General features: G+C 47.9%; 1 protein-coding gene across 2 annotated transcripts; it reads left to right on the top strand.

The window, feature by feature from the left end:
- Positions 1-269: 269 nt before the first annotated feature.
- Positions 270-13,015, top strand: LOC148506391 (cyclin-dependent kinase-like 4). 2 transcript variants are annotated; one of them, XM_088446856.1, is made up of 10 exons: positions 270-441; positions 2,026-2,247; positions 6,071-6,192; positions 6,745-6,817; positions 8,043-8,133; positions 8,402-8,602; positions 9,700-9,788; positions 10,423-10,479; positions 11,510-11,632; positions 12,236-13,015. In XM_088446856.1, the coding sequence occupies exons 2-10, from the start codon at positions 2,080-2,082 to the stop codon at positions 12,335-12,337; spliced, it is 1,026 nt and encodes a 341-aa protein (XP_088302982.1). In that variant the 5' UTR covers positions 270-441; positions 2,026-2,079; the 3' UTR covers positions 12,338-13,015. The 2 variants fall into 2 exon arrangements, with proteins under 2 accessions (XP_088302982.1, XP_088302983.1); XM_088446857.1 differs by having other exon boundaries at positions 270-445.
- Positions 13,016-21,967: the final 8,952 nt, after the last annotated feature.

Below are 21,967 nucleotides of genomic sequence, written 5' to 3'. Positions count from 1 at the left end.
ATATATTCAGAAGACCACAAACAGGTGGCAGCCTGCTGGCTGCACAGCCAAATAAATACATATGTATAATGTATTATGTACACAATCAGGATTTGGTGGCACAACTATAACAAGTTCCTTGTGAGAGATTTGCATGGGTCCTGCACTGTGAATGCTGTCAGGACTCAGGAGAGGCCCTGAATGCGATCCTAGGCCTACATACCAGTGTCACCATAGAAACTCCTTGTCTGACATTGCAAACAAAAAGCAAGAGGGAGGGAGGGAGGCCGTCCCGGCCTAGTGCTTTCCCCTGCAGCCTGTACACGGTTGCCCCGGGCAACCCATAGACTCCCATTACTGCCAGGGCTGCTGGTGGAGAATTTATAGTGACTGGCCACAGGTGACACTGGGATTCTATCACATTCTTGGGGACAGCCGCCTCCTCTGGGATTGCACCAGCCAGTGGGTGACGTACTTAATAATATTTTACATTGCACATTATATAATGCGGATGTAGGGTTGTAGGGTGTTTCAACTTTGTCTTTTGTGTACGCATGGTGAAACTGGTATCTTATAAACACCAGAATATATACTTGTATATCTCATGGTGTGTATTAATTGCTGTAACACAAATATGCTCTGTAGTATGCATAAATAATCGATATAAGTCACTTTATTTGCATGACTCGGATGTGGGTGACGAAGTATAAAAGTTACTTTGCAGTTATGAGTTTTAAGCGTATTTTGCCCGCGTCCCCCTTTGTCATATTCGGAGGCTAAGACCAGTATATTGTGATAATAATTTCATTTTATCAGGAACTTTTGTTATTTTTCCACTTTTCTTCCCACTCTGTAATTCTGATGCTTTGTTTTGCATTGATTCTGGAATATCCGGCAGGGACATGTCATGTAGAGTTGTCATTGTTTAGTGAAATGACGGCTATAATTTACTTCCACCACAACACGAGTCGCGCCGCCTGCGGTCTCTGCTGCCGACAAATATTGACACAGATTTTATCGCTGTTTGATCACGGCCACAAATAAACAGAAAATGATGTTGTATCCGCCCGGTGACATGGCAGGGTTATGGCAGGAGGGATATTTGAGGCCTGCGGGATAGATTACTTCATTCTCTGCTTTTTACTGTTTTTATTTTATTTATTTTTGATGTTGGTGAAACCCAGCGACAGGACTGTGTAATTCCCAGGGACGTCCTGTGGCAACGATACTGTGACATTTACCCGTACTTCATGCGTTTAATGCCTGCCCTCTGGGAGATGGCGAGGGATAAATAAGGATAAGTGGTCAGGACATAATTGCACCATCAGTGTAGATGTAAATAGGATAAACAAACAATAACATTATAGGTTGAGTCTTTCAATACATTACCAGGGGAGGGGGGTGATGGGGCTTTAGAAAGTAATTTAGGAAAGGGAAACCCTCTGTACGGGCTGCATTCATGGGTCAATACTGTGTATATTGACAATAGAAATCCATGTAATTTAATACCTATGAAATGGTATATAATAATGATGGGAACATTCATTATTGCTAATTCATCAGTCTCATTCCCTGCGAGTTTCTCATGACTTTGCATAAAGGGCTACAATCGACAAGACAAGTATTCTTGATTCCAAAATAGCAGAAGCGCAGCTGTTGTTTGCTTTGAATGAAAGGATAGCAGTGACTTTGTCTCTTTAATCCAACAATAACTTCCTTGCGGCTGCCTTTTTAATCATCAGAATGTATATACAGCCAGTGTAACAGCTGTATCTGACAAATGGCCAGTGAGGGCGGCATGTGATTGGATGGTAGGCAGAGAAGGCAGCATGTGATTGGATGGTAAATATAGAAGGTGGAATGTGATTGGTAGCTATGTATTTCCAATAGCATTCTTTGACCAAGAACAAATCACTCTTTAAGCAATGAGTGCTAACCTCTGATTGTCAGCTCTGGGTTATAGCCCACCTGTGCTACTTGCAAATTGTTGTATATTGCAGAATTATACAGTCCGTATACCTAACAACTATACACATGATATTCTAGCTGGTAGAACACCTTAATATAGTTGGAGAGGTAGACTGCCATTGCACTCCAGCCATGGAGAAGTACGAGAAGTTGGCCAAGATTGGTGAAGGATCTTACGGGGTGGTCTTCAAGTGTCGGAATAAGGAGACCGGGCAAGTAGTAGCCATCAAGAAGTTTGTTGAGTCGGAGGATGATCCTGTCATTAAAAAGATTGCCTTACGTGAAATCCGTATGTTAAAGGTGAGGTCTTTATCATGCACTTTTTATTGAATTTTTTTTACATGCAGACAATGGGTGAAGTAAAATGACAAATTAGATGTGTTGAGTATGTTCCACATAGAGATGGACTTGACACAAGAATCTTCATAGATCAGTTGGGGGACTCTGCTACTTATACTATATAACTCTCAGTCTGTGGCTTCCTGCTGCCTCCATTTCCCTCCTCAAATCATGTCACTGCCCCTGTCACATGCAGCCCTGTCCTCACTAACACATCACTCATCTCCTGATGTACTCTGTGCTGCTGGGGGACCCTGCTCCTACCACTATATAACTGTCAGTCTGTGGCTTCCTGCTGCCTCCATTCCCCTCAGATCATGTCACTGCCCCTGTCACATGCAGCCCTGTTCCCACTAACTCATACCTGTTATACTCTGTGCTGCTGGAGGCCCTGCTTCTACCACTTAATAACTGTCAGTCTGTGGCTTCCTGCTGCCTCTATTCCCCTGCTCACATGATATCCCTGACCCTGTCACATGCAGCTCTGTCCTCATCAACACATCACTCATTTCCTGATATACTCTGTGCTGCTGGTGGACCCTGCTCCTTAAACTATATAACTCTCAGCTTGTGGCTTCCTGCTGCCTCCATTCCCCTCCTCACAATGTCACTGCCCCTGTCACATGCAGCCCTGTCCTAACACTTTACTCATCTCCTGATATACTCTGTGCTGCTGGGTACACTGCTCCTCCCACTATATAACTATCAGTCTATGGCTTCCTGCTGCCTCCATTTCCTTCCTCATATCATGTCACTGCCCCTGTCACATACAGCCCTGATATTGCTATAACATCACGCATCTTCTGATATACTCTATGCTGCTGGGGATCCTGCTCCTTCCACTTTACAACTCTGTCTGTGGCTTCTTGCTGCCTCCATTCTCCTCCTCACTTCATGTCACTGTCCTTGTCACATGCAGCCCTGTCCTCACTAACACATCACTCATCTCCTGATATACTCTATGCTGCTGGGGATCCTGCTCCTTCCACTTTACAACTCTGTCTGTGGCTTCTTGCTGCCTCCATTCTCCTCCTCACTTCATGTCACTGTCCTTGTCACATGCAGCTCTGTCCTCACTAACACATCACTCATTTCCTGATATACTCTGTGCTGCTGGAGACCCTGTTCCTTCAGTCTGTGACTTCCTGCTGCCTCCATTCCCCTCCTCACATCATGTCACTGCCCCTGTCACATGCAGCCCTGTCCTCACTAACACATCACTCATCTCCTGATATACTCTGGGCTGCTGGAGACCCTGTTCCTTCAGTCTGTGACTTCCTGCTGCTTCCATTCCCCTCCTCACATAATGTCACTGCCCCTGTCACATGCTGTCCTGTCCTCACTAACACATCACTCATCTCCTGATATACTCTGTGCTGCTGGGTACCCTGCTCCTCACACTATATAACTCTCAGTCTGTGGCTTCTTGCTGGCTCCATTCTCCTCCACACTTCATATCACTGCCCCTGTCACATGCAGCCCTGTCCTCACACATCACTCATCTCCTGATATACTCTGTGCTGCTGGGGACCCTGCTCCTCCCACTATATAACTCTCAGTCTGTGGCTTCCTGCTGCCTCCATTCTCCTCCTCACATCATGTCACTGCCCCTGTCACATGCAGCCCTGTCCTCACTTCACTAACGGGATGTAGTCATTATACTGACAGTCGGGATGGTGGTGCTTAGAATACTGGCATCGGTTTCCCAACACCTGTCAGAATACTGGTGCCGACATCCCGACGGTAAGTATTAGGGTTAGGTGGAGGGTTAGGCACTAGGGGATAGTTGGGGTTAGGCATTAGGGGGGTGGAGCATTAGGGTTAGGCACTATGGGGGAATTAGGTTTAGGGTGTAGGGACGGAGGTGTAGGGTTATGGGTTTGGGTAAGCTTACTTACCTCTAAGGTGTCAGGATTGTAACCTAGTGGGGATACCAGCGTCTGGATTTTCACTGCTGGGATCCTGAGTGTCGACATCCCGTACCTAACCCCTCACTAACACATCACTCATCTCCTGACATACTCTGTGCTGCTGGGGGTCCCTACTCCTTCCACTATATAACTCTCAGTCTGTGGCTTCCTGCTGCCTCCATTCCCCTCCTCACATTATGTCACTGCCCCTGTCACATGCAGCCTAGTCATGCCACTGCCCTTGTCACATAACTCATCTCCTTATATACTCTGTGCTGCTGGGGAACCCTGCTCCTCCTACTATATAACTCTCAGTCTGTGGCTTCTTGCTGCCTCCATTCTCCTTCTCACTTCATGTCACTGTCCTTGTCACATGCAGCCCTGTCCTCACTAACACATCACTCATCTCCTGATATACTCTGTGCTGCTGGGGGCCCTGCTCCTCCCACTATGTACCCAACCCCTCACTAACACATCACTCATCTCCTGACATACTCTGTGCTACTGGGAAATCTCCTTCCACAATATAACTGTGCTGCTGGGGGATCCTGCTCCTTCCACTATATAACTCTCAGTCTGTGGCTTCTTGCTGCCTCCATTCTCCTCCTCACTTCGTGTCACTTCCCCTGTCACATGCAGCCCTGTCCTCAATAATACTGTACATCACTCATTTCCTGATATACTCTGTGCTGCTGGGGGATCCTGCTCTTTCCACTATATAACTCTCAGTCTTTGGCTTCCTGCTGCCTCCATTCCCCTCCTCACATTATGTCACTGCCCCTGTCACATGCAGCCTAGTCATGCCACTGCCCCTGTCACATAACTCATCTCCTTATATACTCTGTGCTGCTGGGAAATCTCCTTCCACAATATAACTGTGCTGCTGGGGGATCCTGCTCCTTCCACTATATAACTCTCAGTCTGTGGCTTCTTGCTGCCTCCATTCTCCTCCTCACTTCGTGTCACATCCCCTGTCACATGCAGCCCTGTCCTCAATAATACTGTACATCACTCATTTCCTGATATACTCTGTGCTGCTGGGGGATCCTGCTCTTTCCACTATATAACTCTCAGTCTTTGGCTTCCTGCTGCCTCCATTCCCCTCCTCACATTATGTCACTGCCCCTGTCACATGCAGCCTAGTCATGCCACTGCCCCTGTCACATAACTCATCTCCTTATATACTCTGTGCTGCTGGGGAACCCTGCTCCTCCTACTATATAACTCTCAGTCTGTGGCTTCTTGCTGCCTCCATTCTCCTCCTCACTTCATGTCACTGTCCTTGTCACATGCAGCCCTGTCCTCACTAACACATCACTCATCTCCTGATATACTCTGTGCTGCTGGGGGCCCTGCTCCTCCCACTATGTACCCAACCCCTCACTAACACATCACTCATCTCCTGACATACTCTGTGCTACTGGGAAATCTCCTTCCACAATATAACTGTGCTGCTGGGGGATCCTGCTCCTTCCACTATATAACTCTCAGTCTGTGGCTTCTTGCTGCCTCCATTCTCCTCCTCACTTCGTGTCACTTCCCCTGTCACATGCAGCCCTGTCCTCAATAATACTGTACATCACTCATTTCCTGATATACTCTGTGCTGCTGGGGGATCCTGCTCTTTCCACTATATAACTCTCAGTCTTTGGCTTCCTGCTGCCTCCATTCCCCTCCTCACATCATGTCACTGCCCCTGTCACATGCAGCCCTGTCCTCACTGACACATCACTCCTCTCCTGATATACTCTGTGCTGCTGGGGACCCTGCTCCTCCTACTATATAACTCTGTGGCTTCCTGCTGCCTCCATTCATGTAGTTAGTATAGATGTTTCCTGAACCTCCTGTAACTCCTGGCACCTTGTTTATTGCAGCAACTGAAACACAGCAACCTGGTGAACCTGCTGGAGGTTTTCCGCAGGAAGAGGAAGCTGCACCTGGTCTTTGAATACTGTGATCACACCGTTCTTAACGAGCTGGAAAAGCATCCAAACGGGTTAGTACATAGCAACCTGTACCCACGTGGCTGTCACTGGAGACAGACCTAAATACCCTTCCGATTTAAATTAAAAAAAACAACACATCAGCCTCCCCCTCCCATATTCTACGTCACCTACGTGCAGGACAGGTCCTCGTGTATCTGGCCTGTTCTAAAATAAAATCACTCACATTGCAATGAGCATTATTTGATGTAACACCTGGTTTGCCGGATTTGGCAAAGGGATAGTGAAGACCGGTGTCGTGGTGCCGTCTCTGTTGGAAGTGTCTCGTTCCAGGTTTTTCAAGGGCCAAAATCTACTACTAACGTGTTATAAGGTATAATGCAGCCCCTACTGTGACATCTCAGGATAGCAGAGCCTAGTTTGGAGATCCGTGCTCTATATAATCCTGCCTCTCCTGCTGCCTTATGCAGAACGTCTCAGTGCCTTCTAATATCCTTATATGTCCCATTCCGGGCTGCGTTACCCCATCTCCCAGTACACAGCGTATCCTGGTGCGGCCTCTGCAGCTGGACATCACCATGACCCTTCCTGGGCTTCTGTTTCAGGGTTCCTGACGCCATGACCAAGAACATTGTGCTGCAGATACTGCAGGCTGTGAGTTTCTGCCACAGGAACAACGTAAGTGTACCGAGCGCCAACAGCTGCGCAATTTCTTTCTACGTAGTATACCAGGAGGCACGCTGTGTTACAATGACAGACAGGCTTACAGAGCAGGGTGACAGATAGATGGACCATACACAGCAGTGACCCAGGCAGGTTCTCCCAGCGATACGGGGGGCTCACTGTTTCCAGCTAATATACTGATAAGCTGTTGTGCTGATAGACTTGGTAAAAAAGTGATTTCAGAGCAACCAAGCGAGGACGTTATTAATGTAATAAGTATGTAAAGCCGGCTGTCGGGACGCCTCCTGTCACAATACCGACAGCAGCTTCCGATCAATGGTATCCCGAGGGGTAGGGTAAGCATACCTTCCCTCCCCCCTTCTCCCCCTAACCCCCCCTTCTTGTAGCCTAACCCTAACCCACTCCGCACCCTAACCCTTCCCGTTAGTGCCTAAACTTAAGTTTTCCCCCTTCGTGCCTAAACCTAACCCTCTCTCCTTAGTACCTAACCCCCCAGTGGTGTCTGACCCTAACCCCCCCCCCAAACCTAACCCTCCCCCCAGCGGCTAACACTAAGGACACCCCGGCGATATGCAGTCGGGAAGCTGGCGGACCTAATCCCGACAGCTGGCTTCCCGAATGCTTTATCCCGGCAAGGGTTAAATGACAGGCGTCTAAATCTAGACGCCTGTCATTTCACCGACGCCCGGCATCCCGATCGAAGGAATGCCGGGCGCGGACAGCCGTGCGGAGGGGGGAGGGCTAAGTTTAGGGCTTCCGGGGGAGACTTAGGGTTAGGCACCCCCCCAGGAGGTTAGGGTTAGGCTAGGGGGAGGGAGGGTTAGGCACCCCTGGGGGGGATTTAGGGTTAGGCACCCCCTCGGGGGACTTAGGTTTAGGCGGCGGGGAAGGGGGGGTTAGGGTTAGGCACCCCTAAGGGAGGGTTAGGGGAGGGAATTAGGTTAGTCTGTACTTACCTTAGGGACGATCGGGATTTTCACCCATGTCGGGCAGCCGCTGTCGGGATCATACCGATTCCGCCCCGGCTTACAGCGTCGTGATTGAGACTGGCGGCCGCGATAACTACATCCCGTTATTAATATACTGAACAGGGAGATGTCACTATTCATATACTGAGCAGGGAGATGTCACTATTCATATACTGAGCAGGGAGATGTCAGTGGTTTTGCCATGTTTCCTATACAGTATTTATTGGCTGTGACCTCTTCTTCCCCGGCAGTGCATTCACAGGGACGTCAAACCTGAGAACATCCTGCTGACTAAACAAGGGGTTATAAAGCTGTGCGACTTCGGCTTTGCCAGAATCCTAAGTAAGTGTAATTTCCGGGCGTATATGCAGTTTTATTCCAGGGGTCCACCGCCCACAATATGATGACACCGATTTCTTTCTATGATCAGGTAAGGATTTGTCCACATGTCTGAGAAGCGTCAGTGGGAGGATTTCTGTACCAGCAGCTCCTGCCCCTGTCTCCTCCCCCTCATTTACATACTAGAGCCGCTGGCATTATTAGGCAGGAAAATGGCAGCAGAAAGGGGAGCAGATGAGTCCCATTAGTTATTTTTGTTTTTTCTTCGCAGCTCGGCCGGGTGACGATTACACCGATTACGTGGCCACTCGCTGGTACCGGGCCCCCGAGCTGCTGGTTGGGGACACACAGTACGGAGCAGCCGTGGATGTGTGGGCCATCGGGTGCGTCTTCGCTGAGCTGCTGTCTGGGCAGCCTCTGTGGCCAGGGAAATCTGACGTGGACCAGCTCTACCTGATCATCAGGACCCTTGGTAGGGAAAACAGAGCAACATCAAATAGACAGCAACTCCCATGCCCTGTCACTTCCATGGTCGGCAGCCATGTTGCCCTGTGGGCTCTCAGCCATTCCAGGCCTACGTCTTACTTTCTTCAGAGAATGCTCAGAGAGGCTCTCGCTTAGCTCTATTTGAGAGCAGAGCAGGAGGACTCCATGTGGCTGGAGCCAGGACATCCCCATATGGCACTATGGAGCCTGGTGATGCACTGGCCCGCACCTGCTTACATCATTAGTATAGCTGAAGGCTGGAGCTAAAGAGGTGGCACCTGAGCTCAGGAACGCCAGGCTGTGGGCTGTTGTTGGCTATCAGGGTATACTGTATGTGTTACTCTTTTTGTGCCATAACCTGCCCAGTGGATGCTGCAGAGCTGAACGTACTGATCTTGCATTGCGTATTCCCCAGTTATGGGCATATGCAAGTACAATTTCACCAAGTATATGAAAAGTAGCAAAATGATCATACACATAGGGGATGAGAGCACGGCAAAATACAACTATGCACACAGGGGGAGATTTATCATATCTTGGAGAGCGATAAAGTGGAATGAGATAAAGTACCAACCAATCGGCTCCTAACTGCCATGTTACAAACTGTGGGGGAGATGTACTAAGCCTTGGAGAGAGATACAGTGGAGAGAGAGAAAGTACAAACCAACCGGCCCCTAACTGCCATGTTATAGGCTGTACTAGAAAATTACAGTTAGGAGCTAATTGGCTAGTACTTTGTCTTTTTCCACTTTATCTCTTCCCAAGATTTGATAAATCTCACCCACAATGCGGTAGCACATATGGCCGATTTGCGTTCAACTCAACACATGGGGGCATAGCCAATGATATCATAGCAAGTTTTAGTGCAAATAACTGACATGCATTGATTTGCCATTTGAGCTTTTTGTCATATATCAGCACTCTACCGGTCATTTATAGCAGAATTCTAATGATTGATGGAAGAAAATATTCACAGTATTCACAGTACACTTTATACTTCTACACAAAAACACAGTGGTCGCTTAGAGAATTTTTGGGTTTATTAGTAATGTTATATGTCTGTCCACCCTACCTTTCTCTCAGGAAAACTCATCCCCAGGCACCAGTACATTTTCCACAGTAACCAGTTCTTCAATGGAGTCAGCATCCCTGAGCCTGACCCGGACGATGTGGTAGGTACACTACTATTGTATACGCACACTTCCTGTCATGTGATCAGAAAGTAGGGAACAGACCTACCTGTCGGTGAGTTCTAGCCTGGCGCAGGTTCTGTATTATCCTAGTAATGAATGGAGCAGACAGACAATATACTCTGTATAGAGCTACAGCCACTAAAGGCGTCAGAAATGTTACTTTTGCAATACAGGGTAGACAGTGGCTTCTATTATAAGGAACATGGTGGTTTGGATAGAGGGCGTGGTTAGGCAGATTGGGGGTGTGGTTTGGGAAGATTTTGGTTCCTGATTTTTTCTAAAGATGGCGGGAGGCGCCTAGTTATTTTAAACACTTTTCAAGTTAATAACAGTAAATCATTAGCATTATCATAATCCCCAGCCCCCGGTATTTCTAGGACATTATGGGGTAGATGTACGAAGCCTTGAAGAGAGATAAAGTACCAACCAATCAGCTCCTGACATTTTTCAAACACAACCTGTAAAGTGTCAGGAGCTGATTGCTTGGTACTTTATCTCTCTCCAAGGCTGAGAATTGTGGGCGACATGATAAACCTGCTATAAAGTGTCACCGCTGCTCGATATAAATTTGGGTTTAAATCTGTTTTGCCAATTACAATCATATCTTCCACAGGAGACCCTCCAGGAAAAGTTCCCCAATACGCAGCCTATGGCTATGAGCTTCATGAAGGTAAACGCACACGCTAAACTCCCCTCTGCCACCCTCTGTGATTGGCTATTCTGTCATTTTGTGCCATAATCCCAATTTTTATATAGTATGCAAGACAAAAGAGCTGCAAGTCTGTCACCCACCGGCATACCGTCCATTTACCTGGAACCTCAGTACACCTGGCTGACGTGAAGATTGTTACATTACGTGGTTATGCGCAGTGCGAAAAAGCGCCGTCTCCAGCCGCAAAATGGACTTGTATGTGTCTCTGAGTCAGCACCATAGTGAGGGGAATGTTGTGCCTGATGAGAGACGTACTGACAAATACATTGGGCAATTATTGCCACAGAATTATGTTCCCCGGGCTCTTGAATCATCCCCTGACATCTTTTACCCACAGACGCAGCCCTCATCTGTTCTGTCCCCCAACCTCTGGCGCCACCTTGTGACAGCTTTGCTAAGTCTTGACAATAGCCATATGTTTGCCCACTGTACGACACACAACGGCACCTGCTGTGAGACAACGCCTTGGGCCTGAGTTCTACGCTAATGCCACTGCTGCCACCGCGTATGTGTACGCAGCTGCTATGCGAAAATATACAAATGACGCAGCCGCCGCAAATCCAAACATATGCGTAAAACATCTGCGTAAAATGTTGCAGCATCTGCGTACAAAGACGCAGCATCGGCCGCAGATCAGTCAAGATGTGATACGCCCCCGAAACAGTTGCGTTCTTTGCCCCCCCCCCACCGTTCATTACCGCCCCCTAATGCCTCCTGACTGTCAATCTCATTGAGAGTAAATTGACGCTTTGGGCGACTACGGTACCTCATGCGCTGTGCGACTTACGCACGCACGGTTTACGAATAATCGCTCAACTGCGTAAATATCTGCATTTTGTACAGCGGAATCCGGCCCAATCATCCTATATATGTAAAATAAAGTACCTCCTTGTGTCCTCTGGCAGCAGGTATGTGTTAGCAACTGCATGCTGCGCTCAGTGTTTTATCCCAGTCCAGGCCCTGTCATACCTCTGGCTCCTCTTTGTAGGGATGTCTGCGAATGAACCCTGACGACAGACTGTCCTGCGAGCAGCTCCTGGAGAGTAATTACTTAAACCCCACCCGCGAGGAGCCGGAGAGGCGGAAGGGAAAGGCGAGGCGGAGGCAGCAGGTAATAATACATGTGTGTTGACTGTACGGCTTTGAGATTGCAGGTCAGGCAGAGGACAGAGGACAGAGGGACGATAATAGTGTTATCACAATTTCTTTATTTGATTGCAATTGCTTTGAGGATGTTCATGTTTGTCTTAGTTCAAATGTATATTCCCTAGGAGTACTAGGAGTATTTTGAGGAGTACTTACCCAGCAGTCTCTGCAGCGAATGTTCACAGCTGCCTGACTACGGAACCGGACAGGGTCCTCTTGGGACCGAAGGGAAACAGATTTCAGCTTAAGGACTACAGTGCATAGATGTCTCTCAGCAGTCCTGACCAGGAAAAGGGACGGTCTAGTGCTTCGGTGCACCTGGGGGGGGATCACTTTGATCATCTGAAGAGTTTGGGCGGGGGGGCATGGCCTAATTAGTTCCAATTGTTACACTTTTACTGCTGTGGTATATTCCTATACGATGTAATGAATATTTCACATAACTACGAAAAATAAATAGCATAGCAATAACCTCTATGTCCACGGGACACTTCAGAATCATTTTCGGCCCAGACACATCTCTGTGGCCTCGGAGTTACTTATATTTCCTTCTCCTTTTTCCTTGCAGACCCAGCTGCTGCCTCATATTCCTGGCAATGGCGTGTCTCCTGCTCCCGAGGGGAAGAACAAGCCCCGGGCCCACAAATTTGACCATTTTCCCAACATTTAACGACCTCAAAGAACCCTGAGCAATCTCCATGGGGATCTTCTAAGGGAGAGCTTGCCCTTGTCACTGGCACGACCGCCTGGGCACTGAGAACCGTGCAGTCTGCGAGCCTCACGCTGTACTCGTACAGTTTACAATAATTGTTTGTGAGTAAAACTCTCCCAGAAGTCTGATTACTACGAGCAGCGATTACTCTGTGGGACAGATTCACAGATGAGTCCATCATTCCCTTCGGCCACGTCATTACACGCTGTTGTTAGAGGAAGGTGCCCAGACAGCGCTCCTACAATTAGGCTACAAGGAAAGCCACCTCTGTTCCAGGGGCAATTTAACTACCCAGTTTGCTGATGAAAGTGGAGGACTACTCAGGAAAACGTCGGTGGATACATTTTGAACCCACTGGATTTATCCGACTGTCCTATGTAAACAGGCCCCGCCCCCTTGTCACATGACCTACCTGGATAGGCGAATCACCTGATACAAGCATATTTTCCAACTTGCTGGATCTGTACAGATTGTTTCCAATGCAATGATTAAAAAGAATATAACTATTAGACCCGGGTGCGAGAGCTCCTCATGGCTCCAGCCTTAATGTGAATAATTTGGGGAGGGGGGGGGCAGTAGTGAACCAGTACAATGAAACTTCCTAAATTGAAGTTATGTTTAACATATAAACATGTAAAGGGAACACTATAATAAAGTGTATTACTTATTATTTTTCCTTTATTTTTACATTTAAATTGGAACCACAATGTATCCCCGCAAGACCCCTGCACAGCAGTTAGGTCTCAACTGGTGATATCCTTGAAGAAATAACTCAATGAGCCTTCCTTAATATATTATTCTTTCCCAATTGTAAATATTTAGGTGCCTTGCACTGCTGGCTCTATTATATCAGATAATTCTTATTCAGGATCCTTTTAGGCTAGAGCACTTTTTCAGGGGCTGAGAGCAAGTTATTGTTTTGTCCACAACATAATGACTAATGCACAATTCTAGCAGCCACGTATACCAAAGACTATCTAAAAATAGACTGTGCCTCTTATTAAAGTGATCATTGCAATGAAACCTATATAATAAGTGAGGGAGAGAGTGTGTGTGAGTGCGCAGAGGTGTCACTGGGTCTGGTGACACCTGGTGCGCACACCATAGCCCCCCCTTACGTGCCCGAGAAGGGGACGTGGCCTATCGGGAAATCCCGATTGCATCACTCCGGGGGTGTGCCCCATACTTACCGAACCTGCTGCTCTCAGCTTTGGGGGGTGGGGCCAGTATATAGCTGTCAGTCCCCGCCCCCTTTACAGGAAAACCCAGCGATTCACGGGTCTGTGTGGAGGGGGCGGGGCTAAATGACCCGTAGTTTGCTCAGGATGTCTTCCAGTGCCTAAAACTGCACTGATCTGAAGACACAGGCTATGTACCAGTGGGGGGGGGGCAGGCAGAGCTCCAACAGAAGAGCAGTGAGTCGGAGGATCAACTGTCACACTGCACCTGCACTGACAGTTACTCATTTCTTCCAAGCACATATCCATATGCCATGCTCTCTAATGTTGTTCTGCAGAGGTTTCTGCTCCGCAATGATTTCTGTTCTGCACTGATCTCTGAAACCGCAGTAATTTGGGAAGCTACTGTATGCTGATTTCTGTCCTGTAAGTCACTCTGCTCCTGATAGACCCCATTTCACACAGAAAACATGCCTGCCTTCACGGTCATTTACTCCTAAATTGCATTGTTATCCGGGTGTGAATGACTTCAGTGTTCCTTGTCAAAGCTTTCCCCCTTTTGTATATCACATTCAAACTAAGTTTTGTTCTTTTCACATCTCAGCCTTCAAAAGTGTGGTTCCTACCAGAAGCATTCACTATTAAAGCACAACCACAGACTTATACCCCTTCTCCACCAAAATTCCGGGTCTGACCCGGAGTTGGAACAGGGTTCCTATCCGGATCAGACCCGGAATTTCGGCGGCGCCGACTCGGGAAATTCCCGCAGTCGGGTCTGCATAGACCCGGCTTTTCCTGAGTGAAAGTGGACGCTTGGAGATGACGTCATCTCCAAGCGCCACTGAAGCCGGACCAATCGTCCGGCTTGCGGCGCACTGCAGGTCATCAAGACCCGGAGTGCGCTGTACACACAGCAGGGTTTCACGGGCTACTCCCGTGTTAAACCCTGCTAGTTACCTGGGTTGGATTGCCGGGTCACTCGACTCGGCGATCCAACCCTCACCCCTTTTACACCAAGGAGCTGCCCTGGTTAACCCTGCAATAACCCGGGTTTTAGCTCCGGTGTAAAAGGGATATTAGGGGTCAGTCCAATTAGGTGCGAATTGTGAATTGAATTAGTTGCTATTTTCTTTTCGAATTTGCAATCCAATTAGCAACTCGCACTGAAGCAGTCAGAGTGAATTTGCATTTTTCCATTCGCACCTACCTGAGGGTGTGAGATGGAAACAAACATCTTTATTTTAAGGTTAAAATGTCAGGACCCTGTGCTGAACTCCTTGGACACCCCCTAATCAATAATTAGGCAATTGGAAGTTTCCAATTAGCTTAATGAGTCCAATAATTACGTGTCATTATTTGGGGGCAAAAAAAAAAAAAAGTCCTCAAATTACCCCAAATCAACTTTTTCATTAGTTTAGGCACCCCAAATCTAATTACAATAATTTTTAATTGAAAAAAAAAGTTTCACCACTTTTTCATGCACTTTTCTCACATCGCATTTGGCAGTCAATTCACAAACCTCCGCTGCAAGTACCACGAATAGGCATCTTTAATTGGATTGGACGATTCTCGGGTGCGCGCATTCGCGCAAAGTCGTCGAGTTTCATGAAACAAACTCGCTACTCGCACCTAATTGGATTGACCCCTAAATTTCAGAGTAGCCACGCCAATGATAAACCCATCCAGTCTGGGTGTCAGCTCCTCAGCTGCTAGAAGAAAGAGAGAGGCAAGACGTGAGGAGACCTCAGAGGATGTACAAGCACGCTCGGCAGCTCAACAGGAGAGACAGGCAGCCACTTAAGAGAGAGAATCAGTCCATGCAAGGCTAGCTCACTCATCTGCTGATGAAGCTAGGCACGCAGCATAGTCTGGCTCCTAATGGAAAGACAAACAGCATTGTCTAAATACGCTATATAAATATATAGATATGTCAATTTCGGGGCTAAAACCATGTTAGCAAACAGTGGAGTCCTTTTCAGGATCAATGGATGGGGTTATAGACGAGGACAATGTAAAAAAAAAATGAAGGCTGCAGGTGTACTTCAAGGTCCATTCTTCAAACTCGGGCAACGCCGAGTACCCCAGCTAGTGTGAAATATAACAGGTATTCCATAGCACTGGTATCCTGCAGCGCCCAGAACCTGTCTGAAAGTGAAAGCAGGTGGGACCACGTCAGAGCACGGAAACGGACACATACCCGAATCTGCACACATTGCTATAAGAAGAGATGACCTTCTTAGGACACCTGCAAATGATAGCTTTAATAGAAAGATCACTGTGCTGAGCAAAAAGAAATCGCCCAAATTAGGTAAGAAAAATATAAAATGCCTGTTTCCGGCACTTCCAGCTTCGAAGCGAAAAGCTGAGATCCGCGATAAAGTATCGCCAATTGCAACTTTTCGTCAGGCAGAAACTTATCTCCGTATTCAATTCCATCCGCTTTTCGCGTAAGCGTAAACACAATGCAATGTAATAGGCGAAAGAGATTTGCCTCTGAATAGGTGGAGAGAGAGTGCAAAATCGCTATTTTGGGGTGCAAAGGTGGGGAAAACAGTCAGCACTCTTGGGACAGCCCCCCAAAGAATAACTGCGAAAAAAAAAAAAACTAAAAAAAAGTGAGGAACACCCCAAAAAAAAAGCAATTTGAAAAAGTGGGCGAAAAAGTGGGGGTACAAACTTAAAAACTAGCGAAATTGACTTTTGGGGGGTCTGTAAGTATGGATTAGGTTTTTTTAGATTGCCGGTGTTTGCTGAAGGTGCGTTTTTTACGTGTTTTTCAAACTTCAGCGACTTTAAACCATGCTAGCACCCATTTTCAAGTACCCCAAATTTGACAGGAATACTTATTTTCACCTTAAACATCTGCTTAATGCCATTATTCACCACTTGTGCAAAGACGCTAATTAGAAGAAATTGACACACCTTAAGTACCCCAAATAGCTGTATTAGGGCTATTCGGGGGCATGTACATTGATCCCCAATGTTGGTGCATCTTTTAGGGGGTGTCAGGCTGATTTCCCCAATTCCGACAGCACTTTTTCACCTGGTTTGCATTCGCCGGGTTGCGTTTTCGTGTCTTTTGGAATTGAATAGGGCGAATTGCGGGTACGCTCGCGTTACGTTTCCGCGGCTACAATGCCCTGGCTTACCTTCGTTCGGGATGCCGGGCGTCAGGATAGAGCCGCTCCATTTTTAGCTCCTGGACACTCACCTTTATTCAAGGGAGAACGGCGTCTGGAGTTGTGCGCAATCTGTTCTGTCAGAAAGAGCCGCTACATGGAGATCCAAGCTCCCCACTTAGTGGGTAGAGCTATTACATCGTGACCACCATGTACCTTGCCGTCCACCATCAATGCTGGCTACCTGGGCTCCTTACCAACACTTCTTAAATCCGTTATCATGAGGAGGAATATCCACCTAAAATCTCCTCACTTTGTTGGCAAGTATAAATTGAACTTTTAAAGCATTAATACTGGACAATTAAATAATCAGACTGTTGTCTGTAAGAAATCAGGTGTGCAGGTCATTTACGCTGCAGTACTATTAAAATGTGTTACATTGTATACTTTTTATGACATATGTGTCTTTTAATGAGATTATATGTTATTTTACTTTGCAATTTAGTAAATAAATAACCCTTTTTTTTTTCGATACGAATCAAGTATTGAATGTATTCACCCCCTGATTCACTAGCTGCCTTTCTATACTGTACATATTGGTTTCTCTTTTATATTGGGACTGACTATCCCATTCAGCTTTGTTGAACCAGGGTGTGTGATTTAACTCTTAAAGCGCCTGGTCCGAGTGGAAGACCAGAAAAGGAGAGCGACACAACAGCACGCTTAAGTCTGACAGTCTTCGAGCCGAAGCAATAGCCAGAAGGAATATAGTCTTCCACGTGAGCCAATGAAAGTCCACTGCGTCCAAAGGCTCAAAGGGAGATGACTGAACCCGAAGCGCCAAGGACAAATTCCACGGAGCCACCGAAGGAACAAACAGGGGTTACACGTGGAGCACTCCCTGAAAAAAGTACGGAAAACAGGTATCAAGGCACCAAAAAGGGGAAAACCTGAACTTTTAAAAGATGAAAGGCGTAGACCCAAATCCAGAACCCCCCTGTAGCAATGAGAAGACTCCGGAAAGCCAGAAGGATCTGGGGTTAAGGCCCCTGGACGAACACCAGGAGAGGTGAGTACGCCAAACCAGATGATATACTCTAGCCCAGTGGTTCTCAAACTCTGGCCTCACACAATTCTCATGTCACCTAGCAGGTGCACAGGTGAATTCATTACTCACTGACAGATTTTAAAATATCTAATTATTTCACTTGTGATTCTGTGAGACCTGGAAAACATGCACTGTTTGGGGTCCCGAGGACAGAGTTTGAGAACTGTGTTCTAGCGGATGAGAACTTCCACGCATTCAGCATGGAAAATCGTGAAGATCCTTCAGCTCGCAAGACAGATGTCTACAGTGCCACCCTGTCATAGCGAAGCGAGTCAGGTCCGAGTGGAAGCATGGGCCCTGAGACTGAAGATCCGGCCGTGGAGGAAGACACAGTGGAGCGTCGATGGAGAGACTCAGAAGATCTGCGTACCAAGCCCTCGACGGTGCCGACTTCTAACTTCAACTTGTGGACAACCCTCGACAGAAGCGAGATTTCATGCCTGGAAAGTCTGCGCCCTTAAGTATGGTCCGTATCCAGTATATGCTGAAAGGAGGCGGACACATGAACTAAACCCTGCACCGACTGAGAGAAAGTGCTCATCCATGGTGGTTTCAGCACAGGCAGCTGTAGATGAGACTGCATAATAGGAGAAGGCTGAACCCGCAAAGCAGGGAAGACGAGTGCGGGGACAGTAAGGCAATCCACCAACTGCAACATTACCTGCGATAGGTTGGCCGCCCATGTTGGTTCCTGGCTGGCAGCTGTAGGTGGGACCTCACGCTGAGTGCCTATGCAGCACCAGATACAGAGACCAACCTGGACCAGCAGAAAAAGTTCTACATGTACGCAGCAAAGGAACCTCCACCCCGATGGGCCCTTTGTTCTTGGAAGACATGGTACCGAATTCCAAGGAAAGTTCCACACACCAAGTTATATAACAGTGGTGTGCAATAAGGAACTGTGCAATGAATATAGGGGCCACAACAATTTAACAATGAGTGGGACTTAACCAAGGGGGAATTAATCCCTTTCACAGTGACAGAATGAAATATAGAGAAAAACAGAACAGAGTTTAGAAAGGAGAACAAGCACACAGTCTCATTCAATGCATAAAGGATAGAACAGGCAGATGATGCTCAACAAACCAACCTCAGTCGGTTGGATGGAGCTAAACTGTATAATCTAATCTGACCTGGGGGGAGGTATACAGGGAGACTGGAGCCAAACCTCTCTGAGACAAACTGCAGGCAGCACCTCACTGAAATGGTCGCTCAGCATCTGTGGCAGGGAGGAGAGAGGAGTAACCTGATGACGGGAAGCCTCCGTAAGGGATCACACCATGGGCGGGGGAGGGGCTAATGGGAGAGCCCCAAGGCAATGGTCACCTAATACTTTAAGCCCCCCTGGTGGTCTAGCAGTGGTGAGGGCGTACTGGCCTCTCGCTGACAGCACCGCCGATGGTCTCCACTCCAGCGGTGACAGTTGTGCCAATGTGGCTCCCTGTAGACAGGGAGCCGCCGTACCTATTGTTCCCCCGGTGTACGGCTGGGGCCCTCCGTGTGCTGGGAAGACCTGGCCAAGGTCTCCGAACCCGCTTGCCGGCGTGGGGGTTGGTGGAGCTGCAGTGCAGGCATTCTGTAGGATGCTTGGCGCTGTCTACTCAAGGTAAAAATAAAAATTAAAGTAGCAGGGTGCCTCGGCAGCCCTCTTTCACGGTGCTCAGCCCTGGGCTGCTGGAGTGTGACAACTTTAACTGTTTGGTGCCCGGACTCCATTGCCTGCCCTATACTCAGCATAGTCCCGGTGTTCCCTATGGATGGGTGACGAAGAAACACGCACCATTAGTGTTCCATGAGGACCGGATTGGAGAAACAAGATACAGTTTAATTTAAAAGGTGTCCAATTGTTACTCTGCCTCACATTGAAGTGGAACAGTGGGTAAATGTCCTGTCTCCTGTAACCCAAGCTCAGAGCTTTACCCTTAATACCCCTAAGGGACTACAAATTGACAGCACTTTGTCAGCACTGTAGAGAGCTCCGTGGGTGATGCGGTTCAGACAGTTTCAGGAGGTATAGTGAGCAAATACCACTGATATCCGGCTACGAGTTGGTCTTCCAGGGGTGCAGCATGAAGTTCTCTCTTTGCTCCAGGCAAAATTAGAGTTATGGTAAAACTTACCTTTGGTAACTCTCTTTCTTCGAAGTCCACAGGGAGACCTTGGGGTGTAGGTGGTGGATGAGGAATCTGGGCACCACCCAGTTAAAGCTTTCAGCTCCCAGGATGCACCGGTCTACCTATACCCCGCCCCTGAGCCAGAGGCACCTCAGTTTGTGACAAGTCAAAGGCCGGAGGAGGATAAATGAGAGAAGGGAGACTGGTACACACAAGAATCACACTCTCACAGAAAAGGATAGCCCATATGAAGCCAGTTGCCTGTGGATCCTATGGACTTCGAAGAAAGAGTTAAAGGTAAGTTTTAGCATAACTCATTTTCTTCTTCAGGGTCCATAGGCTCCACAGGGAGACCTTGGGGATGTCCCAAAGCAGTCCTTTAAGGGTGGGGACTCTCTGGTGCCCAAAGGAAGCACCCTGAGAGGCGAAGGTATACCTCTGAAAGGTCTGGACAGAAGACCACGTGGCCGCCTTACAAAGCTGAACAGCCGAGGCGCTACAGCGAGCTGCCCACGAGGGACACAGAGACTGAGTAGAATGAGCAGTAACAGAAGCCGGAGTAGGAAGACCTGCCTGCATATAAGCCTGTGAGATAGTACTACGAAGCCATCTAGCCAATGTTTGTTTATATGCTGGTCATCCCTTCTTGTGAAGTACAAATAAGTAGTCTGATTTACGAAGGGAACTGGTACGGTCCACATAAATCCTGAGGTCGCGGACCACATCCAAAGAGGCCTCACCTGCCGAGAGGTCTGGTGATTGAAAGGCCGGGACTATAATTTCCTCATTAGTTTGGAAACTAGCAACAACTTTAGGAAGGAACCCGGGGCGAGTCCAAAGCACAGCCCTGTCCTGGTGAAATATCAGAAAAGGGGAGCAACAGGAAAGCGCCCCTAACTCTGACACCCTCCTAGCGAAGGCAATAACCAGAACAAAGAGAGTCTTTGCTGTTAACCACTTGAGTTCCACCGTATCTAGGGGTTCAAATGGAGGGCCCGAAGAACTACTGCCAAATCCCAAGGAGCCACTGGGGGAAATAAGGGAGGTTGAATCCGCATGACACCCTGGAGAAAGATGCGGATATCCGGTAACGGAGCAATTTTACGTTGGAACCATACTGACAGCGCGGAGACATGCCTCCGCCTTGGCCTCACTTTCAGTGAGGCCAGGCGGAGGCCAAGGTCCAATTCAGCTTGAAAATAATCTGAAACACCTGGGGGTCGTAATCTCTGGGACGACACCATTGGAAATATGTATGCCACACTCTAAGCATCGTGTTGATGACAAAACTAGAGAATCCTTTGGACCTTAGGAGGGATGTCTCAAGATCCACGCTGTCAAAGACAAACAATCCAGGTCCGGGTAAAAGGCAAGGACCCTGAGACACCAGGTCGGGACGTTGAGGCAACAGGAACGAAGTGTGGACGGAGAGACTCTGAAGATCTGAGTACCAATGACGTCTGGGCCAAGCTGGACAATGCCTCTGTCTTGTTTGAACTTCCGAAGAACTCGAGGAAGAAAGGAGACTGGAGGAAACAGACACGCAAACTGGAAGGCCCACTTCACTGCCAGAGCCTCCACCAAGGTCGCCTCAGCATTTCTTGTTCTGGCCCCGTACATTGGCAATTTGTGATTGTGTCGGGAGGCCATGAGGTCCACCTCTGGGAGGCCCCATTTGTCCACTAGGAGTTGAAAACAAGAGATATGGTAAGAACTTACCTTTCTTATCTCTGTTTCTACGAAGTCCATAGGGTCCACAGGGTTGACCTTGGGGTATAGCTGGATCTGGATCCATGGGCACCATGCAGTTAAAGCTTTGCTGCTCCCAGGATGCACTTGGGTCCGTCCTCCTCTATACCCCGCCCCGGCCACAGGCACCTCAGTTGGTAAGCAGCTAAGGCCGGAGGAGGAGACTAAACAGAGAGAAGGAAGACTGGAACACACAAGAAACCATACTCACAGAAATGGGAGACGGAAAACCGGTGACCAGCCACACAGCCCATTTGAAGCCAGGTGTGTCAGGGCGGGCGCCCTGTGGACCTCGTAGAAACAGAGATAACAAAGGTAAG

This window comes from Taudactylus pleione, unplaced genomic scaffold (assembly GCF_031769625.1).
Source record: "Taudactylus pleione unplaced genomic scaffold, aTauple2 ptg000407l, whole genome shotgun sequence".
Lineage (NCBI taxonomy): Eukaryota > Metazoa > Chordata > Amphibia > Anura > Myobatrachidae > Taudactylus > Taudactylus pleione.
This window is presented reverse-complemented; position numbering and strand designations above follow the sequence as displayed.

What these genes read in the sequence shown, in the direction of transcription:
- LOC148506391 (XM_088446856.1), top strand. Translation starts at nt 2,080, where the DNA reads ATGGAGAAGTACGAGAAGTTGGCCAAGATTGGTGAAGGATCTTACGGG. An exon ending in CTGGAAAAGCATCCAAACGG is followed by an intron (nt 6,193 to 6,744) that starts GTTAGTACATAG and finishes CTTCTGTTTCAG; the next exon opens with GGTTCCTGACGCCATGACCA. An exon ending in GTTTCTGCCACAGGAACAAC is followed by an intron (nt 6,818 to 8,042) that starts GTAAGTGTACCG and finishes CTTCCCCGGCAG; the next exon opens with TGCATTCACAGGGACGTCAA.